At 46.0% G+C, this 18,818-nt stretch overlaps 1 protein-coding gene across 4 annotated transcripts in view; it reads left to right on the plus strand.

The window, feature by feature from the left end:
- The first annotated feature begins 853 nt into the window (after positions 1-853).
- The window catches only part of parp4 (poly (ADP-ribose) polymerase family, member 4), a 42,874-nt gene continuing 24,909 nt past the window's right edge, over positions 854-18,818 (plus strand). For all 4 annotated transcript variants that reach the window (XM_060040600.1, XM_060040599.1, XM_060040601.1 and 1 more), the window contains exons 1-16: positions 854-1,013; positions 1,551-1,678; positions 1,794-2,025; positions 3,191-3,287; positions 4,841-4,919; positions 6,468-6,563; positions 6,874-7,038; positions 7,502-7,639; positions 8,354-8,524; positions 8,673-8,824; positions 9,103-9,234; positions 9,437-9,535; positions 9,933-10,116; positions 11,025-11,166; positions 11,607-11,749; positions 12,042-12,173. In XM_060040600.1, coding sequence (XP_059896583.1) covers positions 1,553-1,678; positions 1,794-2,025; positions 3,191-3,287; positions 4,841-4,919; positions 6,468-6,563; positions 6,874-7,038; positions 7,502-7,639; positions 8,354-8,524; positions 8,673-8,824; positions 9,103-9,234; positions 9,437-9,535; positions 9,933-10,116; positions 11,025-11,166; positions 11,607-11,749; positions 12,042-12,173 — 2,088 coding nt within the window. In that variant the 5' untranslated portion in view covers positions 854-1,013; positions 1,551-1,552. The remainder of the gene's footprint in view (positions 1,014-1,550; positions 1,679-1,793; positions 2,026-3,190; positions 3,288-4,840; positions 4,920-6,467; positions 6,564-6,873; positions 7,039-7,501; positions 7,640-8,353; positions 8,525-8,672; positions 8,825-9,102; positions 9,235-9,436; positions 9,536-9,932; positions 10,117-11,024; positions 11,167-11,606; positions 11,750-12,041; positions 12,174-18,818) is intronic.

Consider the following 18,818-nt stretch of genomic DNA (forward strand, 5'->3'; position numbering starts at 1 on the left):
TGACTAGCTCACTTACTACACGGGCAAAGAACATCTCTAACTCATGTTATGCTGCTTACGTTAACGGTCAGAGGTGGGAAGTCGGATCATCTCTGACCCATGTGCCTTCGAGCTACCAAGTCAGGAAACAAGAGTGAATGTATTATACAATTATAAATATAAATTATATAGTTAGACTGAAAAAAAACATATTTTTTCAGTCAAACTTACAATGACACTATTAAGTGAACTAAGTATAGATTCCTGTCATCGTAAGAGAACCTTTCAATAGGAACAAGTGCTATTAGTACTAATAGCAGATTCAGATCTGCTATATTAGTAATCGAGATTAATTGAGATTCAGCCTTATACAATGCTAGATGCTGCTGTATGTAATTGTTTGTGTTTTACAAAGGGTTAACGTGAGCCAGGCTATATACAACAATCATATCAGTTATATCACATCCATACAGGTTGGTATTATACAGCTGTTAAAATAAATAAATAAATATATCCCCCCCAAAAAAACGTACTCTGCATGTTTGGTTGCATAGTTCTGGCCTCAATGTGTACACTTTGAGGCCAGCCCTATGCAAACAAACATGAAACAAAAATCTGCCTCGAATAAATCTGAAAATGCAAAAAATGGGCATTAATTATTAAAATACTTTTTTATTCTTGATAAATTACCTGATGCACCCTGTTTTACTCCATTTATATTTATTAAAATATTTGACTGTCAAGCATTCACATAATTTTATGTGACATGCAAATTAACTGTGTATTTTCAGATACCACTTCCCTTTGCTTGGGGTTATGTTGATATGACAGGCCTACTGAATGGAAGGTTATTGTTGTCATCTCTTGTAGTTCCCTTCGAGGCCGCTGGAGGGCGGCTCCTGCTCTGGTAAACAGAAACGCGTGAAGAGGTGGGCGTTTATGAACGTTGTCAACCAGGAAGGCGATACCTTTCCTTCGCTGGAAAACATTGATCTCACACAGCCTACACCAGAAAAGAACACCCCGGAGTACCAGTAAGTTAATGTCAACTATATGTGCTTACATAACTATAACTTCGACTGCTTGAGTATGTCAGACGACAATATTAGTATTGTTGGTTTACTTAGGCCTACTAGTAATCTTCCTGGATTAAGGGTCATGTTTCGCCATATTCCTATCTAGTATGGCAGGCCCTGATCAGGCTATGATCATTAAAACAAAACAAAAATTATCCTTACAGCCAAATTTAATGAAACTGGCCGATGTGCAACTAGGCCACATCGTAGGTCTTACAAAACACTTTGAGCCTATCTGACCAATTTTGACACCGTTTGGAACTTACCATTATACATCCTGTATTCTGACAGTCCTTCCGTTTGCGTCTGTGCGTGCCCGTGTGGGTGCACGTGCGTGTGTGTGCCTGTTTTTTTTGTGCGTGTGTGTGTGTGTGTGTGTGTGTGTGTGTGTGTGTGTGTGTGTGTGTGTGTGTGTGTGTGTGTGTGTGTGTGTGTGTGTGTGTGTGTGTGTGTGTGTGTGTGTGTGTGTGTGTGTGTGTCTCTGTGTGTGTGTAGGCATGACTCTGTTTCAGAACTGGTCAGTTCTGCTTGACCTGAAAAGTCTGCCTTTTAAAGAGAGGAAGAAACTCCAATCTGCAATCAAAGAGAATGGCGGCTGCATGTCCTATGTGGTTAATAAACAGGTATTAATTGATAGTTACGTATTGGATTACTGGTGGTTAAATTCAGGTATTGGGTGATCTAGTTCAGATTACAGGTTATTCTCCTCTCCCTGCTGGGCTCTCCTCTGCTCCACAGTGCTCTCTGGTTGTCAGTAGCGACGTTGCGTCCCTGAGCTCCAGCCGGTTCCGCAGTGTGCAGAAGCTTGGCACGCCCGTTGTCGGGCCGGACTATGTCTCCCAGTGCCTGGAACAGGGAGTCCTCCTGCCCCTTGATATGTACAGGCTGGAGGTACCCTCTCCCGGACCGTCCTACCCCCCTCCTCATCATATTTCTCCTCCACCCTCTCCTCCTCATTGCACTGAGAAAGGTAACTCTCCTATCTTACTGTCTTTAGCGTTGTTTAGCTGTGTTGTAGAATTCCTTCGATCAGTGATGCATGCGACATATTTGATGTGTATATTTCCATAAAGGCAACATTCACTCTCAATGATGGATGTTGTTTACTTGTGAGTTAGGTACTTCCCAAAAATGAAGCAACTGTTAAACACGATTACTCTGAATCCAATATCCAAGCACAAAAATATCGAAAATCATATTTTACAATAAAATCTAATAATTTGAATTTGCGTCTAAAAACATTTTGGTCGCACCCTAGATAACAGCCCTTGGAAATCAAAAACACGCAGTTACGAATAGGTCTGGCAATTACGGAAGAGGATTATGGCCACACAAAAAAAAAAAATAGTTCTGACTTTATTCTCAGAATTCTGAGAAAAAAGTCTGAATTCTGACTCTAATGTCAGAATTCTGACTTTAAACTCAGAATTCTGACATTAATTTCAGAATTCTGACTTTAATCTCAGAATTCTGACTTTAAAGTCAGAACTACAGGTACCTGTAAGGACCAACCTCCGTGGGAGAGACAATTTGCTTTATGCAGTAGGAGGAAACCACACGCAGAGTAGCCAGTAGCCCTAGCCTACTTGTTCGAGGCTAGGTCTTAGGGATGGCTTCCCTTAGCGACTTCTTGCGGGTTTGAGAGGTTCCAGAAGAAGCCATTTCGTTAATGGAAGACCAAAAGGTGAGTGAAACTGGCACCAAAACAACACATGTTCCAGTTTCACTCACCTTTTGGTCTTCCATTAACGAAATTTCTTCTTCTGGAACTTCTCGAACCCGCAAGAAGTCGCTAAGGGAAGACATCTTAGCACAAGTAGGCTGGGGCTACTGGCTACTCTGCGTGTGGTTTCCTCCTACTGCATAAAGCACAGTGTCTCTCCCACGGAGGTCGGTCCTTACAGGTACCTGTAGTTCTGACTTTTTCAGAATTCTGAGAAAAAAGTCAGAATTCTGAGAATAAAGTCAGAACTCATTTTTTTTTTATGAGTGGCCCTAATCCTCTTCCTTAGGCAATGTCTAGCTAACTAAATAACAGTATCAAGTCAAATTCCATTGAGAATAAATTGAGTGAATTTTTCTTCTGTCTTGTATGGATTCTAATTATGTTAATATGTTGAATATTTTTCTGACAGAAGCCAGACCATTGGCCGTGCAGTGTGTAGACCCGCCCCCAGTTCTCAAAGCTGTCCATCAGGCAGAGGAGACAGGGCAGCCTGAACGAGATGGAAGGTGGGGAAGACTCATTGACGCATCAGTAGCCGCGTTTACATGGACACTTCTGATCCGATTAAATTTGTAATCGGAATATCCTATCATGCAATCCGAATGTACTGTATGTACTGTATATATGGCATTTACAAAAGTGGTAAGCATACGTTCGTATGTCTCTCGCGCACAACCGTTATGTTGATCTGTACTTATATGATATATGTAAGGGATAATGTTGTACAGAACGCCGCTCATTATCGATAATGACCGACGACGTTCTATACATTATCCCACTTGTTACACAGCTACTTGCTAAAACAAAATACCTTCACACTAGGGGTGGGAAAAATAATCTATTCTTCGGTGCATCGCGATTCTCACTAGAACGATTCTGTCTCGATGCAGACAAATTAATAATCAGAATTATTATTATTATTATGATTTGATTTTTTTTGCCTGCTGCAACATTCTGTTCGCCAGAGAGGGATCATTTTCGTAATTTTAAAATTATTGAATTTATCTTCAGTGTGTATTGGCCAATCTGATTTGTCATGACACGATTGCGATTAAGCCTACGCATAGCATGAGCGCAAACTCACAGCCAGACACAAGAACTCCTTCTAATTCAAAAGCTGCTTTTTCTTTAGTGACGTAGAAAAAAAAGATTAGTAATAAAATAAAACTGAAACTTATTTTTTGCATGCTTCCATATTGTGTTATAATGCAAGCTGAATTGATTATTGCATTGTTCATAGAAAGTCATATTTGTGACAAATGCTTTCTCTCTTATAAAATATTAGATACGTTTATTCATCTGTTGATGTCTTTAATGATCATCACAAAAGTAGGAAGTGATAAGCAAACTCTGAGTAGCAAACTCAGATGTATATATATATTTTTGAAAATCACGCATCTAAATGTACATAATTTTTTTTTTGCATCGAGATGCATCGATAATCGCTTCAGAATCTAATCGTTGACCTCATAATCGGAATCGAATCGAATCGCGAGGTGCCAAGAGATTCCCACCCCTACTTCACACGGTGGGTCTTTTTACAATTACCATTCGTAGTGTTGATCAGCAGAGAAATAGTCTGCCAAAGACGTTGACGTCACTTAGCAACTGGACACGCTGGGGTTGATAAGTTACCGGACTACTTGCGGAGTAATAAGGCGTGAATCATGCAAAAATTCCACTTTCCTTGACAGCGGTCAAGTTCGGTGCATAAAAGCACAGCCGTACCAGTTGCAAACTACTGCAGCTGCTGATGTTATCTCTCTAAATTGAAAAGTAGTCGCACCTACCCCAAACCAATCGGTTTACATGTACATACATGTAGATTATAGCGGACTACACCACCTTTTTTATTCCGCATGGAATTCCAATCCGATCAGAGAATTGTATTCCGATTGAGGCGTATATCTGATCATTTTTTCTTCTGAATGAGCTGTTCTTCCACTTCTAATCGGATCAGAAGTGTCCATGTAAACGCGACTAATGTGCCAACCACCAATAATAACCAGGCCACTATGATCAACTAATATAGTATCAAATAATAAAACAATATTTACAGATTTTACACAGAGAAGGATATTGACCTTCCGACATATCCAGAAGACTTTCAAGTGGCCAAGTATTCAATCTTTAAAAAGGTAATGTATATTTTCACAATGTATTTAGTAGTGACAGTGTATGTGAGTATAGCCCTATATGTTACAATCTCAGAAGGCTCTACCAGTCATGCATATATGACCCCTTACCCTAGCCCCCTGAAGGGCAAACAAAAAAGAGAACCCTTAATTGACATGAAATAAATATGGAGAATTAAACAGCGCCAGGAATGCAATGAAACATTGTAGTATTATAAGCAAACATATTTTATACAATGTAAAATAAATAGTAAATGAGGATTGTCCACAGTGATGGGGTGGCTGGTATGCGAGCTGGTAGCCCTCTGGTGGCAGGGGTCCAATCACAGCACCGGGCAGGGGTGGAAAGGGCCGTGAAGAGAACCTCTAATCTGGTGCCTACTGGGCAGGCTAGTGCTGGCTAACATGATGATGTCACTGTAGGGAGAGCTGAAGGAAACTCTGAGGAACCACCTTTCTTTGATTGTTAAGATAATCGTGAGCTACCATAATTGGTTTGACAGCCTCTTTAAATTGTAGATATAAATCTGCTTTAAGCCAGGTTTCACATGGCCCAGATTATTATCTTATTTTCAACAATTCGATCCTGGAGCCAGAGCGCTTTGGTTGAAAGCGATCTTACATTCTCGCATCTTCTTTATAGCTCTGTCATCAAAAAATGGAGCTGAGTGTCCGCTCAGCTCTGAGGAAGAGGAAGTTAACAATAACAATGAGATTTAAGTTGATTTGGGGTTGCCTTTGTCTGCGGTTTTTACACCTGGAGACGGCATGTGGCAGTGTCACAATACTACCAGGTGCAGGTTTATTATTAACCTCCAGCTTGAAGTTGCTGGTGTAACCAGGGTAAAACATTAAGGGGCCTCAGTGTCAGCATTGCCTGCTATCTCCCAAGTTAACTTCTAGGCTGCAACTTTGGCCAGTATTGGATACCAGCTGAGATGCAAGTGATTAGCAAACCTGCTGGCAAAATACTAGCCAATGTTGCAGTCACGAACACTAGTTGGGTTAAGCTTGTTAGCCTGGCTAAGAAATCGATCTATGCTTCTGACATAATTGAGGCGCCTACCCCAGTAAGTCTAATAGCGTCTCTCATCAGTACCAGGCTTTCCCCACAGGGAGGGTCAGTTTTCTGCCAAACCCAGGCCCTGCTTCAAACTCTATTGTTCCAGCCAACAGACATTTACCTATATAACGCTCAACATAACCCCTGGCAGGTAGAGGTCCAGAGAGAATGAATCGAGGCCAACCCATCATAACCATGTTGCGTTTTGTGTCTTCTGATTGTCTCATCCTAGTGTCGTTGGTACCACATGATTTATACTGTTGTCAAAGATGGTTTCAGTTGGGTGCAACCAATCTAGACCATAGTCTACCAGAAAGCCTCCTTGAGCAAGATGCCTGCACCCACCGGCTCATTAAGAACAAAAATAATCACAGAAATCACTTTGGGAACAAATAAAATCTTTAAACGACTAAAGAGTGAAGATAGTACCATACAGTGATATGAGATGGGAGCCAGCCAGATCAATAAAATGTGATTGTGTTTCCTAGGTGACAGGTGACGCCTGGTGTGTGGTGGAGCTGCAGAGCGTCAGAGTGGAGGGGGTGCAACGGTACCGGGTGGTCCGCTCCAGGATGGAGAGCCAGGTAACATCAGCTCCAGCTCCAGTAAAAACACGAAGGAGTTTTCTTTGATAAAGTATGGTATTGGAAGAACAGAACCATGGTCATGGAACGTCATGGATCACCATGTGGCGGTCTGTACGGCCGTGCCCTAACCTGCTGAGCCCTGCTGACAGGCGGGCGGTTAGCTGTGTTAGCCGAGCTAGCTGTGAGAACCGAGTGAGCCGAGTTAGCTGTGTTAGCTGAGTGAGCTGTATTAGCTAAGTGAGATGGGTTAGCTGAGTTAGCTGTGTTAGCTGTGCACCCGCTCTAACCCGCTGAGCCCTGCTGACAGGCGACTGGCCGGGTGATCCAGTGGCTGGCCTTCCCCAGGATCTCCACGGAGGCTGTGTACACGTACCTGTCCCTGAGGGAGGAAGTGCAGGGCGAGGGGCTCCAGCCCCAGCTCCTCCTCCCTGTGGACGCCCCGGAGGAGCTGGGCTCCGCAGCCCTGAGGCTGGTAAGACACACGGACGCGGCGCACACACACACACACACACACACACACACACACACACACACACACACACACACACACACACACACACACACACACACACACACACACACACACACACACAGATCTGTGTGTTACATTCACTACACCCAGCGTTACATTCACTATAGCACATCACACATTAACATGCACTGCAGTACAGTTATTAACATTCAGTACGGTTCTAACATTCACTACAGTACATTAAATAATTACATTCAGTACACTACGGTTATTACATTGACTACAGTATATTATAACATTCACGACACAATCCCTCTACACAATCACTACATCACAGTGAGTTGATCGCAAAAAGAAGAAGCCATGCTCTGTTGTGTGTGTGTGTGTGTGTGTGTGTGTGTGTGTTGGGGAATAAAGTTGACCTGATTTGATTGGACTGCCGTTTGCTCCTTGGCGTTGGCAGCTGTTGCTGGAGGAGAGACTGAACACAGGAAGTCTGCCACAGGAAGTGGGGGTGTTTGTGGAGCTGCTCTGGGCCGAAGCCCTTGGTTGCCTCGACAACGTCCTCAGTGTCCCGGTCACCGACCTCAGCCTCAACGACGTAAGGCTGTGTGTCATGCGACCAAAGCGTTATTCCCACATTTTAGTCTTTCTGTCTGTCTGTCTGTCAGTCCATCAGTTTGTTGGTTTGTTATTAAGTCAGTCTGTTAGTGAGTTGGTTTATTAAGAAGGGATCATTATTCAAAATAAGTAGATTTTGCCAGGTTACAAAATCTCGAAAGTGCTGTAGAATAAGTTTAGCGATGGGATTCCTTTTAACTGCAATCACATAACTTTGTCCTCACCAACTCATGAAGCATGCATGCCCCTCTGTCCTTAAGCTCACCTGTCAGACTCTCAGTCAGTCTGTTAAGTAGTCAGTCCGTCAGTCTGTTACTTGTCAAGTTAGCTAGATAGTTAGTCAGTTAGCTAGTTAGTCAGTTCTTATCGAAGTCCCCAGATTGTCACAAGTTGAGTTATTTTTGCGATTCCCTGTGTGGTTGGGTTAAGCTGTTTTAGCTGTGTTAGCTGAGTTAGATGTGCTAGCTGTGCGAGCTGAGTTAGTTGTGCTAGCTGAGTTAGCTTTGTTAGCTGTGTTAGCCGAGTTAGCCGAGTGAGCTAAGTTAGCTTTGTGAGCCAAGTTAGCTGAGTTAGCCAAGATAGCTGAGTTTGCTGTGTTTGCTGTTTTAGCCTTGTTAGCTGTGTGAGCTGTGTTAGCCTTGTTAGCTGTGTTTCACAGAGGTAAAGAGGGTCTATGGCCGCTGTGTGTGTCCAGGTGAGCAGGGCGGAGGGCCACCTGCTGCAGGCCCGGAGGCTGCTGAAGGAGGGCCGCCAGGCGGACGCCTCCACTGCTCTCATGGAGCTCTACGCCCTGCTGCCCCACCGGGAGACTGCCCCCCCTGTCCCCACCGCCCGCCACCTCTCCCTGAAACTGGACCTATGCCAGGTGACACACACACAGATATATACATCTAGACACACACGCACAAGCTATCACATTTATTACTTGCTATTTTTTTATTAGCTATTACTTATTATTAAGTTAAGAGTTGAGCCCAGCAGAGTTCTGAATGGAGGATCTTGTGTGTGTGCAGCTGATCCGAGACATGCTCAACGTCAGCGAGATGAACCTGAGGTCGCCCGTGTCCCTCAGTGTGGGGAAGTACCGCTCCCTGAGGTGTGGCATCGAAGTGGTTCCCCCGGAAACACCAGAGTTCCGGAGGGTTGTGGCCCGGCTGTCAGACAAGTATTGGTTCAATATGTGTATTTTGTTCTGTTTCTGTTCATATTCCTGTATATAAGGAGCGGCTGGCAGGCTTTGCACAAGGTTTTTTCATCTGTGCTAGATATTGTAGGGGATTTTTTTGGTTGATTTGTTGAATTGTTATTATATGTCTGCTAGCTAGATGGTTTGCAATAGCGACCTTAAAAGCAGAGAAGCTGTGACCAATCACGTTGTTTATCTGAGATGATGTCTTTTCTCTCTCTCTCTCTCTCTCTCTCTCTCTCTCTCTCTGTGTGTAGGAAGGTGAAAGTACTGCAGGTTCTGCGTGTCAGTCGGTGGGAGGACCAACAGATGTTCAAGAAAGAGGTTGGCAATATTAAGCCCCTCCTTCATTCCTCGGCACCAAGCAACTTTATGGGAATACTGTCTCGGTGAGATCACATGCACAAAAACGCGCATATACACTCACACAGACACACATCCCCCCACTCAAGCAGATACATATACGCAAACAGATAGCTACTTATGTCTGGCATCACAGACATGATTTTAATAAAGTAAATTCCATTCAACTAGGAAGCAATCGTATCCATGTTCATTAATCCGTACGTTTGATTGATATGTGGTGTGTAGTGGTCTGCTGCTTCCATGTGTTGGATCAGAGGATCATGGAATAGAGCGGACGGACATCGGGAACCTCGGCAGTGGAATCTACTTCACCGACTCCATGCGGTGAGCACCACCCACAATGCACCACTCCCGTATGTCTTATGCACACAGTCATAATACAATTTATTTCCATTAAAGGGTGCTATCTCCCCAGCGGTTTAACATAAAAGTATGAAAATAATTGTAATAATGTTTAAAGGTCCCATGGTATGCCATGGGACCTTTTACAATTATATTATTCATTCATAGATTGAGCCTTTTTAGTTAATCCATCAATAACTTCTTCTCTATTGCCGTTTATTGTCTTTAAAATGTTGCTCCTGCCTTTGTAAAGCACTGAATGGCCCGGTGTTTGAAGGTTGGTACATAGACATACCTGCCATGTCTCAACACCAAAGAAAGAGTGTGTGTTAGTATCTTTGTAAAGTCCCTGTGTGCATTTCATGTGGTGCCCCGACAGCACCAGTCTGAAGTACTCCAAGCCCAGCGAGGCCAGCGGCTCCAGGCTGGTCCTGGTGTGTGACGTGGCTCTGGGGCGCTGCCTGGAGGTCAGGAAGAAGCACCCCCGTCTGACCCAGCCCCCCGACACCTACCACAGTCTCCATGGGCTCCGACACACCCCCGCCAACCACTCCCAGTTTGTGGTACGTTGTGTGTGTGCGGTAGGGATGTGTCGGTCGCTGTGTCGGACGATGTGTCGGACGTTCGAATCCCGAACGTGAACGAAAAGAACTGGTTCCCCAAAACAAGAAGAACTGGTTCTTTGATTCTTTTTTTTTTAACATAAACCAAACATATGGTCACGAAAATAAAATATACAAACGAACAGAGCTCCGTCTCCCCGCGACTTATATTGATTGAGTCTACAACGTGCTCAAAGATTCAGCCAATGAGAGGTAGCAATGGTGTTGGAATGGCACCTGGGTAAACCAATGACAAGGCGGTACCGTCGAATATGCGCGCTTTCTCTGTCTGCCTAACCCTCCATCTGTTTATTGGATAAACGCATTTCCCAATCCCAGGAGTCTTTGCTCTATTCTACATCAATTTAAGAACAAACAAAGAAATTAAACTGCAGTTCGTATTTTTTATTTATGACCATGCAAGTTCTGTAATGCCTGAACAATGAAGAATTAAATGTAAAGTAAAATAAAATTATAAATGTAAAACCATGAATGAAATATAGAGAGTAAGCAAGTGGTATAAATATTGGTGGGACGTTCGATATACTATATAGCAGGCATATCCAAACGGCGGACTGCGGTCTTGGTGGTCCTAAACGGCGGACTGCGGTCTTGGCGGTCCTATCCGGACCCATGACCAATTAAAATTATAAAAAAATATGTAATCTGACGTAACGACCGAATCAAATAAACGAATCGTTATAGTGAACTGAACTGAAAGAACTAGTTCCCGGAAAATAATCATTTTGCCCATCCCTAGTGTGCGGGCATGCGTGTGTGTGCAATGGGCATTTGTGAGTGTGTGTTTACGATTGTGTGTGTGCGCGGATGTGTCAGCTACAGTAACTGTGTGGGATGATGTTCTGCAGGATGACGAGTATGTGGTGTACAGCACTGGGCAGGTGATGCTCAGGTACGTGGTCCAGTTCACTGTAGAGGAGGACCGGCTCCGAGAGTTCACCCCTTCCATTGAGACCTCCTTATCACCGGCTCTATACGACACCTGCCAAGGTAACTACATACAGGGGTTTTCGTGGTAACCGCACACCTTAAAGATACACCTCAGCACTCACCATGGTAACAGTACACCTCAGTACTCACCATGGTAACAATTCATCTCAGCACTCACCATGGTATCAGTACACCACAGCACTCACCATGATAACAGTACACCTCAGCACTCACCATGGTAACAGTACATCTCAGCACTCACCATGGTAACAAAACACCTCAGCACTCACCGTGGTAACAAAACACCACAGTACTCACCATGGTAACAACACACCTCTGCACTCACCATGGTAACAAACAACACCCATCAACCACCATGCTTAAAAAATTGTTACCACTAAGCTATACACAAGTTCATACACAAGACTGTGAAATTTGATTTTTGTGTGTGTGTTGTGTCCGTATTGGATAATAAGATGATTTGCTGTCTGTCTGTTCAGAGTTTCACCTAGAGGTGATGGAGTTGGAGAGTAAGAAGAACCCACTGGATGATGTCAGGGCTGGGCTGCAGGACGCCTCGGGCCAACAGCTCCCCCTGCAGGCAGTCCATGTGAAGTGCAAGCTGATGGACCTGCTCGCTCGGGTACCAGAGACCACCCATCGAACAGCAGATCTATAACCCTACGATCACAGTACTCTATGTTGTAATGAAAGCAGTCATATTGCCACGAGAGTCAGGACAAAAAAATAATAATTAGGAGTGTCTGAAGTGAGTCGCTTTCATGTGGAGCAATCAACCAATCACAAGACTCCACTGAGAACGCATTTGAACGCACAAATGCTTTGCTGTTGATCCGATAACAATATCATTTCAGTTTCCTTGATTTGCAAACATGCTCCAAACGAAACACAACCGTATCTCTTTTGGCTGTCAGGTGATCATCTTCCAGAAATACACCAATCAGAGCAGTGTTCCCATCGAGGCCAAGTACGTGTTCCCATTGGAGGAGCGCGCGGCGGTGTGTGGCTTCGAGGCCTTCATCAACGGGAAGCACGTGGTGGGACAGGTACGGCTGTTCTATTTCTATTTTTATATATTTCATTCTTACTGACCGCCAGAGGCAGTGCTTAACACTGGATGTTATCCATCGCGCATACGCAGGTCGAGTATTTAATATCAAAAAAGTCACATGTGACCGGGGATGACGTCGGGGCACCCATCTATATAAGCCCACGTCACTCTCCAAGATATCCCTTGTATCTTCTCGCAGTAGCGAATACAGGTTTAGAGTACGGATTAAGCTTGAATAAAAGCAATATTAGCCGGTGACTCTTTGCTGGTAGCCCTGCAACCGCATGGTTGGAGCCACGGATTCGTCCTCCAAGGGCTGCGATTAGTCACGCACGGCTATGTTATGAACGCCGCACACCGGTGTTTTCTCCGGTGAGCTCGGCTCACATTAACGCTAGGCTGACACAGCATCTTCACCAGCTGTAGCGGCTGCTAAGGTAAGTATTCTCTCTGTGTTAGCTTTAAAGTTAAGTAAGATAAGGGGATCCTGTTTTCAGCAACCGCTTAAGCTTACGTCTTGTTTTGTTTGCCTCGCTGCATCTGAGATTGCCATTACCGGCGTTTGCTGCCTTTTGTGGCAACTTTTGTTTCAGTTAATTAAAGGCTCCCTGACGAGTGTTTTCGCTTGTTGAAGCGTGTACTCCCTTGTTTGGAATTTACAACCAGTAGCTCCCCATTATGTTTAAGGCTAGTGGGTAAATAAGAAAAATTAATTAATTTTGAAAGAAAAAAACAAAACACTGTTTTAGTTTTACGTTGAGCAGTTGCTGCCCTTTTGTTGAATTATTACTGTCGGGTGCTTTCGATCAGTAGTAACTATGTAAATAGTCTTTTTACTCTGGAAAAATACTATTTTGGATAGCTTAATTCCCCCAAAATGTTAGGCTCACATGGTTGCCGCACTTGCATGGCTCCACTGCTAGCCCTAGATGGACATGATGAATGCCTCGGTGTGGTCCACCTGAGGGAGGAGCTGTCCGACGATCAGTGTATAAATTGCAGTTTCATGCCACCTGGGCTGAAAGTGGCAAGACTAGCCGAGTTGGAAGGACCTCAGGTTTAAGGCGAGCTTCCCCCGCCTCGAAGAGAACCAATGGTACGAGTACGCTCCCCACCCAGGGCTGCCCCGTCCAGGAAGAAGGCTAGGAAGGCTGACGGTTATGCTGCCAAAGTAGACAAGCTAGTGTCAGAGTTCGCTGAGATTAAGATTTTGCTCTTTAACCCTCAGTCAGTTAGGTTAGCGTCAACCCAGGGGTCAATCCCTCAGGTTGAGGCTCCAACTACACCAGAATGGGACGGACAAGCCCTCTCTACGAGGGCTTCCTGTAGCCAGTTCTATGAGGACAGGCCGTGACAGGGCGAGGTAAAGGCTTCTACCCAGGCTTTTGAAGACGGCTCCCAGCATGTAGGGAGTGGGTCTAGGGCAGGCTCAGAAGCTTCCCCGGCCATGGTTAAGCCAGTGGTCCGACTGGCACTGGCACGCTTACGGTTGGATGAGGCTCCAGCAGCAATTGCTCCAGCTAGTGCATTCTTTAGGCGTATCCCGCCACAAGATACTTTTTCTGTCCCTCCCTCCCAACCATATATTGAGGAGCTTCACAGATGCTGGCCAGACCCCAGATCTCTACCTCATCACACCAATGACAGCAGGGCCTTGGCTTCAATGCAGAATTCCAGCAAGCATGGACTTGACCGAATTCCAGCCGTAGAGCCGACCATTGCCTCCCTCATTGAGGCACCAGAGGAGGTGTTGAGGCCGAATGCTCGCTGTCCCAGGCCACAGTGTCGCATCACTGATGACCTATTAACGAGGTGCTATGACACAGCGGCACATATGGGCCGTATCGGGAACTCCTTGTCCCATTTGATACTGACCCTGTCTAAGTCCTTGCAATCATCCAGTGCAGATACTTCAGCACAGTCTAAGTGACACGTCTTTGCAGGCATTTGCCTTCATCACCAGAGAGCTTGGTAGGCTGATTTCGTCGCTTACGCTGGCTTGCTTCCAGGTATGGCTGGCCCAGTCCCTATTATCAGAGCCATGCTGGAGAACCCTCCGCGCTCTCCCCGTATTTCCGGGAGAGCTGTTTGGGCCAGCAGCACAACAGGCCTTGGATCGTGGGATCCAGGCTTAGCAGACACGGCAGCAGTTTGCTAGCCTTCGGGGAGCTACATCTCTACCGAGACAGCAGCCTCCAAAAGGTTATGGGACCAATCGTCCTCTGCCGCCAGCGCGTCCTAGTGGTTATCCCAGGACCTCACCAGCTCCTGAGCGACCCTATCAACCCCGTCGGGCTCCCACAAGGCCTGCACCCCAGGCACAGAGGGGTAGGGAAGGGGATCGAAACCCGGTTCTATCAAGGACCCGGTTCCACTTTTTTCAAAACCCGAAAATCATTAACGTTTGGGCTAATCGATACCACTATTGAGTCCCGTCGCTCATTTATAAAAAAATCTGTCCCGTAGGTCCTGTAACGTAATGTTGTGTCCCTCGAGTTGCGTCACGGCAAACATGTATTACAAGTGAAACAAGTGAAGTCTGGCGGTTAACTTTGCTCGCGAGGGTGGCTGAACGGGCGAAAAGGGTGAAAATCATTTATTGTAAAGGGGGGAACACAACCTCAATGGCCAAGTACATTGGCATTGTGCATCAAATAAAGGCCAAATGCAGTACCTTCGACTGTCTCCGAATTGAAAAGACTCCCAGTCCTCCTGTCTCCTGTCATACCACAGACGGGCCTCTCAAAGTACGAACGGTAATCGCACACACAGACATTGTCGCTATAGTCCCGTCAGTTAAAAATAGTAATCCAATTGTGAAATCGGTGTTGTAATCGGTAGCATACAAGCTAGTCATCTTAAAAAGTAAATAAAGTTTCAGACGTGCTGCGTGATGATGTGTTGAGGTTGGCTCAGTAAAACAACGGTTATCATGATGCGTTCAAACGTAACATAGAGAAACGGTAAATTGAGCTTTTGGTGAGAAACATGAGTAATACTGTATTACTCATGTTTCTGTCTTACTAATAATTGTAGCCTATAGTGCTCTAATCATTTTAGTATATATAATTAAAACTACTGATGTCAAAAGTATTAAGAATTACATGTTTAATTTAAAATACAATTATTTATTTCCTAAATATTTTCCTCATCACTAAAAACACGTCGTATTTCCACCAATTAATAGAAAAGTATCGATAGTGGTATCGATAAAGACTCGGATCGTTAAGGAGTATCGAAAATGGTATCGATATCAATAAATATTAATGATCCCCATCCCTACAGAGGGGTCGGGGGTTGGGGTTCCCCCCCAGGCCCCCAAGAGGACGTGGGGGCAGGTACTGACGGCTCAGGGCCGGGCGTCGGGCGCTTCGCCCAGCAGCACCTCATCTGCTGGGGAAGTTGCACTACAGACCCTTGGGTGGTGGCCATGCTTTCCCAGGGGGACAATCTCCAATTCCGACACCGGCCCCCAGTTTTCAGGGGGATCAGACTGACTACAGTCAGCGATCTCACAAGGCGACAGGCCTTCAGCCAGGAGGTATCCACCCTCCTGGAGAAGAAGGCCATCGAGATCGTAGATCCTCAGACACAGCGAGGAGGGTTTTACTCAGTGTATTTTTTAGTTCCAAAAAAAGAGGGTGGGTTTCGCCCTATACTGGACTTACGAGGGCTGAACAGTTTTCTGAAAGTATTGCCTTTTCAAATGCTAAAGACAGCAGAAGTGCTCCAGGCCTTCGCACGGCAAAGCTGGTTCACCTCAATAGATTTAAAGGATGCTTATTTTCACGTCCCGATAGCACCACATCACAGGCCATACCTGCGCTTCGCATTCGAAGGGCGGGCTTACAAGTACAGGGTCCTCCCATTTCGGTTACAACTACCCCCACGGATCTTCACAAGGTGCATGCGGGCAGCGCTCGCACCAATGCAAGTCACCGGAATGCAAATCCTCCCTTATCGCGACGAATGGCTTATTTGCGCTCCAACCCGGGAACGGGCAGAGCAGGACACCACAGCCCTCCTAGGCCTTGTGGAAAGGTTGGGTCTTACAGTCAACTATGGCAAAAGTTGTCTAATTCCCAGCCAACAGGTACTGTTCCTTGGCACAACCCTGGATTCCGTCCAAATGCTTCCCTTCCCGTCTCCGCGGCGCAGAGGCCATGCTCCAGATCCTCCTGCATTTTCGGTAAGGCTGGGGGTAAACGATTATTTATCAAACGATTAATCTGGCAATTATTTTATCGATTAGTCGACTAATCTAATGACCAATTTGACGTTTTTTTTTTTTTTTTTCTGTTGCTCGATTAATAAAAACCATAATGTATCTCAAATAAATACAAAAAAAATCTTAATAATATACTTTATTTAATACGGAACCCGTAAAGGGACATGAAAAAAATGTGTGCGCATACTCTCTTGCGCTCCGCCTCCAACTACGAGATGGTTAGTTACATCTTTCCTGCTGTCGGCTCCCAGACCGAGGAGCACAGGTGATACGTTCCCTCCAGGTCCGATGCGCTCTCGGGGGCATGACCCTTCACTTTGACCGACAGTGAGTCTGCTTATAGGTCGGAATATGATGGAATGAAGCGGCCACCGATTCTTGACAGGCTGGGTATTTTATTCTTACACACAACCGGACTCGTTCATGACTTCACTAGACTGACACGCACGCTATCGCTCGCTCTCCTCGCTCGTCCACCTACTCGCTGACGACACACACACACACACACACACACACACACACACACACACACACACACACACACACACACACACTGCCAGTGATATGCGCACGATGTTTCCCCATGCTCATGAGATACTTTCTCGTGCGCACGAGATACTTTCTCATGCGCACGAGATACTTTCTCGTTTGAGATGCTCCAACATTGCTGTCGTGCTCTTGTGATATGCCAACTCCATTTGGCAAAGAGTGCAAATCACAACACCTTTCCGTTTAGGACTTAACTTGAAGTATTTCCATACCTTTGATGATTTCGTGCGCAGACATTTTCCTTTATTGTGACTTTCGTCCATTTCTCCGTCGAAAATCGGCGACGGAGAAATTTGACGTCGACGTCATCGACGCATCGCTACAGCTCTAATTTTCGGGAGGACTCTTTCTCAGGCTGTTGGGAATGTTAGCGCCACTGGGCCTCCTCCACTTGCGGCCGTTCCAAGTTTGGACCAATGGCCTCCACTTAGATCCGAGGCCTCCTGGCATTACAACCCTGGAGACGCAGGGCATTTCTTGCCAAAGGTGTCACACTGGGTTCGATCCCCTCACGCCGCGAGGTGTTAGTGACCGATGCTTCGCTCTCTGGCTGGGGGGCAGTGTGGCAGCACGGGGCGGTGAGAGGGCTCTGGAGTGTGCAGCACAGGACACGGCAAATAAATGTGCTCGAGCTCCCTGCTATTTATTTAACGCACCGCAAATTCCTGCCATATTTGAGGGGCAGACATATTCTGGTACGATGCGACAACAAGTAAGCTGTCTACAATTTGAACCACAAAGGGGGCACAAGGTCGGCTCAGTCATTACAGGTTGCACAGCAACTTCTTGTATGGGCTCCCCCTTACTTTTCCAGCCTCAGGGCTATGTACATTCCAGGGCCACAAAACACGGTGGCAACTTTCTTTCACACCAGAAACCTCCGTCGGGGGAGTGGCGACTCCACTCAGAGGTAGCAAAATGGAGCAAATATGGCACAGCAGAGGTGGACCTGTTTGCTTCAGAGTCCACAACACATTGCCCTCTCTGGTTCTCTCTGTCAGAGACGAGTCCGATGGGACAGGATGCCTTGGCACATCCATGGCCACGTCAGCTCCTTTATGCCTTCCCGCCATTTCCACTGATAGGGTTAACTCTACACAGAGTTCAGAAGGGGAACCACAGACTCCTGCTGGTTGCCCCAAACTGGCCAGGGAGACCTTTTCCAGTAATGTACAGGCTGCTGGATGGAGATCCATGGTGCCTGCCGAAGAGGCGGGACCTGCTCTCACAGCTGGGGGGCCACGTCTGGCACCCCAGACCAGGGTGCCTGCAGCTATGGGTTTGGCCCTTGAGGGGCCTGATCCACTTATAATGGAATGTGACCAGGAGGTAGTTCAAACCATCATAGACTCAAGAGCTCCCTCCACCAGGGCACTTTATGCTAACAGGTGGAAGATATTTGCAAAGTGGTGTGAGGCTCAGAAAGAGGTACCGGAGTGTTCCACAGTGACAATGTTTTTTGCAGTCCTTACTGGGAAGGAAGCTATCTGCTTCCACTTTAAGGGTCTATGTGGCTGCAATTTCATCCAGGCACATTAAGGTTGATAGCCAGAGGGTGGGGTCTCATTCTTTGGTGACCCGATTTCTTAAAGGAGCCCAGCGGAGGAACCCCCCAGGGGCTGTCAAGGTTCCCTCATGGGACCTACCTCTGGTACTTGGAGCCCTCCGTCTCTCCCCGTTTGAGCACCTGGATCAGGCGCCACTGTCTGCAAAGGTTGCCTTTCTTCTAGCGATCGCGTCAGCCAAGCGTGTGAGTGAGCTTCATGCGTTGTCAGTGAGTGAACAGTGCATACGCTGCAGCTTATGGCCACACCCACCGGATGAGGAAGCTAGTTCAGCAGAACTACTCTGCCCGGTGGAAGC

Source organism: Gadus macrocephalus, chromosome 20 (genome assembly GCF_031168955.1).
Source record: "Gadus macrocephalus chromosome 20, ASM3116895v1".
Classification (NCBI taxonomy): Eukaryota; Metazoa; Chordata; class Actinopteri; order Gadiformes; family Gadidae; genus Gadus; species Gadus macrocephalus.